The sequence below is a fragment of the Eretmochelys imbricata genome, chromosome 3 (assembly GCF_965152235.1).
Source record: "Eretmochelys imbricata isolate rEreImb1 chromosome 3, rEreImb1.hap1, whole genome shotgun sequence".
Taxonomy (NCBI): Eukaryota; Metazoa; Chordata; order Testudines; family Cheloniidae; genus Eretmochelys; species Eretmochelys imbricata.
Window position 1 is genome coordinate 204,515,954 of NC_135574.1, and position 7,367 is coordinate 204,523,320.

Genomic DNA, 7,367 nt, shown 5'->3' on the forward strand with positions numbered 1-7,367 from the left:
GACCCCATTGTATAAAGAAAATCTGACCTTTAACCTCTCTGCATCTCATGCAAATCCCCATCTGCAAAATAATAGTTGTAAATAATTACACCTCAGTAACTGTGAGTTTTAATTGACGTCAGTAAAACACTTTCTGATTCTCAAATGAAGTATTTCTACTTTATTACAAAGAGGTCAATCAACTCAGTATCAATTGTGCTTTTCGTAAAAGTTGCCAGTCCCAGAAAAGGGGACTTTTGGGGCCTGAAGGCTTGTGCATTTTTAATGCATTTGTTCATCCAGTAAAACCTCTCACACTAACTACTTGGCCCTTTCTTTAAGGTTCCTATTGACTTCACTGGGTTTGGCTCAAGCTGCAACTGAACTGATGATACAACTGATCACTGATCTGTAAATTCCCCAAAACCATTAACTTGGAATATCATTGCTCTGATGCTCGAAAGTCCCAGGTATGAGCAGCTGCTGTTCAGTGCTTTTCTTCTGTTTGAAGTGACTGGTTCTGGACAACAGATCAGTGACTAAGTGGGCTGCATTTAGAGAACTCCCCACTGTACACTGAGTTTGAGTTGGTTTGGTGTCCTTAAACAACTTGGCTTAGTGCATGGAGCTCAGACATTCTCACGACCCAATCCCTATTTAAGGACTTTTCCATCTATTTAAAGTGCAAGAATGGGGGGGGGGGTGTGTGCCTGAAATTAATTGTGTGGGTGACTTATATGCACCAAGTATTCCATTTCTTCTAGAAGATGAAATGTTAACTATGCTTAGGATCATAAGCAGGGATTCCATGCCTTTTTTGTTGTTGTTTCTCCAATAGATACTGGAAAACTAGAACTCCCTATTGGGGGTTAGAAAAAGTCACCAATGAGTAAGTAGTTTATGTCCTTTAAAAATAAAATAAGAAAGCAGCATTCCAGCAAGTTTCTCCTACAGGGGGAGGGGAGCACTGGGCCAAAATAAAGAAAGCCCTTTAATGGTAAATCTTTTTTTAAACTGGTGTTAAACCACTTCACTTAAAGGAAGGCAAAGAAAAGCAGCTGAATATCTTGATTGTTATCAGCAAACCACGGGGATGAAGCCACCAGTAACTAAAATACAGGAAACTCTAGTCTCCGGTGATAAATAAGAGTCACAACAGCACAGGATGCGTGCAGGGCAGCTCCTTGGGCCAAAGGGATCTGAAAGGCAAACAGCTTCTGCTCTTTTGTTCTAACATCTGATGTGTGTCCCCTGCAGGTCCCATCTGTGCATCTGGTGCCTGGGACAGCAACAGCACCGATCCTGCCGCTCCCTGCCAGACCAGACCAAAGCAACCATGGGAATCGCCTTTTTCTTCCTAGGCCAGGCATTGCTTTGGGGGGTGCCCTCGTGGGCGAGTGAGGAGGCAGAGGCCCTGTGCGCCCAGACTGCCTGCTACACCATCCACTGGGGCAAGCACAACTGGGCGGATGCCCAGGAGAACTGCAAGAGCAACGGAGGCAACCTGGTGACCATGAAGAGCCAGGAAGAGGCCTTGCATGTCCAGGATCTGCTAGCCAAGCTGCCCAGGAGGGAAGCTGGGCCAGAGGGGCAGGCGAGGCTTTGGATCGGGCTCCATCGGGAGAAGGGCAAGTGTTACCAGCAGCACCAGCTCCTCAAGGGCTTCAGCTGGGCCTCCGGCGGGGAGGAGACCAGCTACACCGGCTGGCTGCGGGAGCCCCGGGAGACTTGCACGAGCAGGCGCTGCGTGAGCCTGCACCGGAACAGCACCGCCCCCAGCTCCCCCGGGCTGGGCTGGGCCGACGGGCCCTGCAGCGGCTCCTCCGCCAGGGTCCAGGGCTACCTCTGCAAGTTCAGCTTCCAGGGCATGTGCCGCCAGCTGGCGCTGGCCGGGCCCGGCAGCGTCACCTACACCACCCCCTTCGGCCTGAACAACGCCTCCCTGGCGGCCGTGCCCTTCGGCTCCCTGGCCGCCGTGTCGTGCGAGGGTCAGGCGCCGGGGCCCTTCCTGGTGTGCACGGCGCAGGAGGGCGGCGGGTTCGCGTGGAACAGCCCGGGCCCGCTGTGCGCCTCGCCCCGCCACGGCTGCGCCTACAGCAACGGGGGCTGCCAGCACCAGTGCCTGGAGCTGGCCGGCGGCTCGTTCCGCTGCGCCTGCCGCGCGGGCTACCGGCTGGGCGGGGACCTGCTCTCCTGCTCGCCCGTGGACTACTGCAGCGCCCGGCCGTGCCAGGGGCTCTGCCTGGGCCGGCCGGGGGGCTTCGAGTGCCGCTGCCCCGCGGGCTACGCGCTGGCCGGGGACGGGGTGAGCTGCGGGGACGTGGACGAGTGCCTGGGGGAGCCCTGCCAGGGCGGCTGCCTCAACACGGCGGGGGGCTTCGCCTGCACCTGCCCGCCGGGCTACGAGCCCGCGGGGCCCGGCGGCCGCCAGTGCCGGGACTTGGACGAGTGCGCCCAGGGCGCGCCCTGCGCCCAGCTCTGCGCCAACACGCCGGGCTCCTTCCTCTGCGCCTGCCGGCCGGGCTACCAGCGGGGCCCCGACGGGGCCTCCTGCCGGGACGTGGACGAGTGCCTGGGGGAGCCCTGCCAGGAGCGCTGCGTCAACCAGCCCGGCAGCTACCAGTGCCTCTGCCCGCCGGGCTGGGCGCTGGCCCCCAACGGCGTCTCCTGCCTCTCCGGCTCCAGCCCCACCACCGCCGGCAGCGCGGCCCCGTCCCTGTCCCTGCGCCCCCCAGGAGAAGAGGAGCCCACGGCTGGGGGTGGACAGCCGCCGGACACCCACCCTGCTACCGAGAGCCCAGCCCCGCGCTCTGATCCAACCACCCGAGTCCAGCCAGGGGGAGCAGAACCCAGCACCCTCCAGCCAGCTGCCGTCAGCAGGGCGGCAGGGGTTGGGGAACCCATGATGAAACCCGACGCTGACCAGGCCACCGATGGCCCCAAACTGCTCCTGTACTATATCCTGGGCAGCGTGGTGGTTATCCTGCTGCTGATGGCTTTTGCCCTGGGCTTGCTCATCTATAGGAAGAGGAAAGCCAAGAAGGAAAAGAAGAAAGCCAGGAGCGCCACAGACAACTACTGCTGGGTACTTGAGCAGGCAGAGAAAAAAGCAGTAGACAATGACTACAGGTAAAGGCAGGAGTCTGCAGAAAGGGTAGCATGCTTGCAGGGACTAGGGTAGCATCAGGGTTCTCTGGAGAGAGGGAACACTAAACTAAGGATAGTTGTGTGCAGCAGAGAATATTTCCCATATTATATAAAACTATGCTTTCATTATGTGACTTAACTTTTGTTTTCACTTTAGAACCCTGGGTTTGGCATTGTCTCAGTGTCAGAGGAACAGTAAGTCTGCCACTTGGATCAAGATCCCCCTGCTGTTCCCACTGAAATCAGTATCAGAACTCCCACTGATTTTAATAGGACAAGGATTAGGCCCAGAGTGATAGGTTGCTTTTGAAAAATAAAAGCAATCACACTGAAGAGCTCATTGGAACTTTCAAAAAGGTAAACATCTTTACAATCAGAATAATCATGGCCCTGATCTTGCAAACACTTGTGTACCTGACAGGTTTCAGAGTGGTAGCTGTGTTAGTCTGTATCAGCGAAAACAACAAGGAGTCCTTGTGATACCTTAGAAACTAACAAATTTATTTAGGCATAAGCTTTCCTGAGCTAAAACCCACTTCATCAGATGCATGGAGTGGAAAATACAGTAGGCAGGTATAAATACACAGCACATGAAAAGATAGGAGCTGCCTTACCAAGTGGGGGGTCAGTGCTAATGAGCCAATTCAAGTAAGGTGGAAGTGGGCTATTCTCAACAGTTGACAAGAAGGGGTGAATACCAAGGGAGGAAAAATCACTTTTGTAGTGCTAATGAGGCCAATGTAATCAAGGTGGCCCATTTCAAACAGCTGACAAGAAGGTGTAAGTATCAGCAGGGAAAATTAGTTTTTGTAGTGATCCATCCACTCCCAGTCTTTATTCAGGCCTAATTTGATGGTGTCCAGTTGAGAAAGCATAAGAGGATGCAAGATCAAGAAGTTAGGAAAAGGTATTTGAGGAGGAGTTGCCCATCTATTGTCACTTAGGATAGAAAATAATCTCCTCTTTCAAAATATAGTAATATCAAAACCCAAACCATGCCTGTTTTATTCAAATATGTGTGTATTACAGTGTCATAGAAGCTTGTAAGTAGTCCAGGCTGAGTATATTTGTTTTTCACCCATTGATGAGAAACTGCCTGGGGTTGTAGTGTATTTTGCTAATTAGGGTAATTAGGCTATCCCCTTCCAAAGTCATATCACTTTTCTCAAGGTGAAGTCATCCCTGGCCCTTGTATGGGTCTGCAATGCTGGGGAGAAAGTGGGTGTCTGTTAACTCCTTGCATGCTGCATGTAAAGTTCAGTCACAATCTCAGTCTCTGCACTCATTGCTCCAGAAGTGGTCAGGAGGAGATGGAGCCATGGCCCCCACGCTGTTCTGAACTAGCTCATCGATTTTTCTCCTTAAATACATCTTATGGATTTCATTGTGCTATTCACCATTGTTTCCTTGGATATGTTTATAAAGTGTATTTATGACAAAGCAGAATTATTGTTTTTTTTTAGAAATGATTGATGATTTTAGGTGCCTCTATTTCTGGGTGCTCCACTTAAGAGACCTAATGGGGCCTGATTTTCAGAGGGCTGGTTGTTTTTTTAAATGAGGCCCCTTTAAGATGTTTCAGACTGGGCACACCCAAACCTGAGAGACCCAATCACTAGTCACTTTTGAAAATCTAAGCTTAGAGTCCAAGTCTTGCTCCCAATCAAGTCAACACCAGTTTTGCCATTTACTTCAATGGAGCAGTACCATGCCTATACAGAGTACAAAAGGTGCTAAAGAGGAATATGAATCTAGTTATAAGGGTACATATTTTCCCTGAAATACCCACCACCTTTATATTCTTGCAGCTTTTATTGTATACTTGAGGCCACATTGACAGAAATGTGAACTTAACACAAAAGAGTTAGCTTTGAGCCTCACAGCTACATCCTGTTCTTTTTAGTGTGTGGAGGAAAACCCTTTCCTGCTGTTTTTCTTCTCTGGTTATCCATTGTACAAGTCAAGAAAACAGGAAAATGTAACTTCTAGCAGCTGTAAATGTTTTGAATAGTTTGTATATGCTTCCATTTCTCTGGACAATAGTTGAAAGAAGCAGTGTACTCATCCCTGGTTTATTGGGAAGACCTGCAGAAAATTCATACTAACTAATTCTTTGTTATGACACCAATCTAGTCAAGCATTTAAGCACGTGAGTAGCTTTAAGCATCTTTGTAATCCCAACAATAGGACTAAGATTAATGTTATGCATGTGCTTAAATGCTGTACTGGGTCAGGGCCTGTATGAACAGTCATACCAACAAACTTTAAAATTCTGGGATTATTCGTTTTGCTTTGTGTCATTTTCAAGATGTTTATAATCCTCAGTCTTTTCCCCATTCATTTTATAGTGGAAGATATCCAGGTGTTTCCATGTTAACTCTTTTCACCCAAAATGAATGGGAAACTAGAAAGTATAGGTGTGGAACCATAAAGTGTAAAATCTCACATATTTATTCAGAAAGGTTAATAGTTCAATCCATAATCCTGAGTTTTTAGTATTATATAAATTTTGTGTATTCTGGTGTGTCTCACAGAATTATGAGTAAAAAATTCTAATCAGTTAAGGCCACCAAAAAACATTGATTTGCTATGTATGTAGGTTTAGCTTTAACTGCCCTTTACCTCACCAGGTGAAACCTCTTGAGGCCAGTTTCATCTCAGTGGAGTCACATCAGTGATGAATTCAGCCCTTGCTTGCTTTTTGCCATGAATCAGTTTTCTTGATTCAGGGCTCAATGCAGAGCCAATTGAAGTCAGTGGAAAGACTCCCATGGACTTCACTGGGCTATGGATCAAGCCCTTGAAGTGAGTAGGAATGGCAAAGGAACAGATTATGGTATCTAAATGAAGAGTCAGGAGATCCCAAACGTTAATGTGGGCTCTGTATGTATTTACTCTGTGGAGCTGGATGAGTAACTTCAATTTCCTCCCTGTAAATGGGGAATAATAGTGTTTACCTGCTAACCTCATGTGGGCATTGTGAGGACTGATTTGTTAACACATGTGAAATGCTTTAAACACAGCAAGTGCTTTGTATGTGTTGTTATATTCCTGTTATGCCAGGGTTGTATGCACAAACCTCCACAGTGCTAATGGGAATTACCAGTGCTTAAAGTGCACCAGGTTTAAACACGATACAGGCCTGGGAAATACAATTGCTAAAAAGCCAGCCAGCTTGCTGAGATGCTCACATTTTTAGTACCACCTGAGGAACGTCCTTCTCATTGGCGGCTTTCCCGACTTGCCCACCTTTGGTGAAGAGCAGCTAATCTGAGCAGCTGGAGGAAGCAGACCAGAGTCTTCTCCTTTTTCCCTTAGCAACCCAGTACCAATCTCACAGGATGCATAAAGGGAGCGGAAAGACTCCAGCATCTCAGAACAGCTCTGATCCTTCCTTCCCCTGCCCCTCCTGTGAGCAATGGGACAGCTCCTCCCCATCCCAACGCAACCAGGCCTGGGAAGGGATACAAGAGGCTCTCGCTGCAGAACTTCCTCCCCCTTCCTCCAGGCCTGGGAAACCAGAGTGAAGAATTCCAGGAGATGCAGGAGGAACAGAGGTGAGGCTGGGTGGGCAGAACTACTGGGGCCAGGCAGATGTGGTGTGATAAGACCCCCACACACACACTTTTTCAGATCCTTTTAATTATTGGTAATGCCATGTGGCTGCCCACAGGTTGAAATAATACATGCCCAAAAATATTCTGTTCTTCACAGGTAACAGCATCATTGGTACATCAATGTTACATTTGTGTATGATGATATTACAGGTGTTCTCAAACAGTGGTTTCCTTTTTTTTAATTTTAATACCGTAAATAGCATTACCTCAGTGGATACATTGCTCTTCTGATGGAAGCACGTACAAATAAAATCCAAATGAAATGTGTCATTGATGCTTTGAAATAAACATGATAATACTTATTGAGGCAATACATGATACATTGTTTTATTTGTGGTGTTTCTAATAATTTGCTTAAAACTGCCCCCAAACCAAGAACTTTTTTATACTAAAACTGACAAATAATTGATTTTTGTTTTTTTAAGGAAAGCAGATACCCTCTGTGAAAAATGTCATTTAGATTAAAAAAAAGAAATTGACAGAAACCTGGGTTTTGAGGGAAAATTTTTGACTAGCCCCCTGATAAATTGTCCTTGCTAGTCAAGATTAAGCAGGGCAGTGCTGGAAAACTATCTGCATTGTCACTGCTCATGCTGTACCTGCTCTGTACAGAGGACTTTGGTT

The 7,367-nt window shown here is 48.1% G+C and overlaps 1 protein-coding gene across 1 annotated transcript; it reads left to right on the top strand.

The window, feature by feature from the left end:
* The first annotated feature begins 1,190 nt into the window (after window positions 1–1,190).
* CD93 (CD93 molecule) lies at window positions 1,191–7,113 on the top strand. The gene has a single exon (XM_077812062.1). The coding sequence runs from the start codon at window positions 1,220–1,222 to the stop codon at window positions 3,110–3,112; it is 1,893 nt and encodes a 630-aa protein (XP_077668188.1). The 5' UTR covers window positions 1,191–1,219; the 3' UTR covers window positions 3,113–7,113.
* Window positions 7,114–7,367: the final 254 nt, after the last annotated feature.

Excerpts from the sequence above, each read along its gene's own strand:
- CD93 (XM_077812062.1), top strand. The coding sequence starts at position 1,220 with ATGTGTGTCCCCTGCAGGTCCCATCTGTGCATCTGGTGCCTGGGACAG.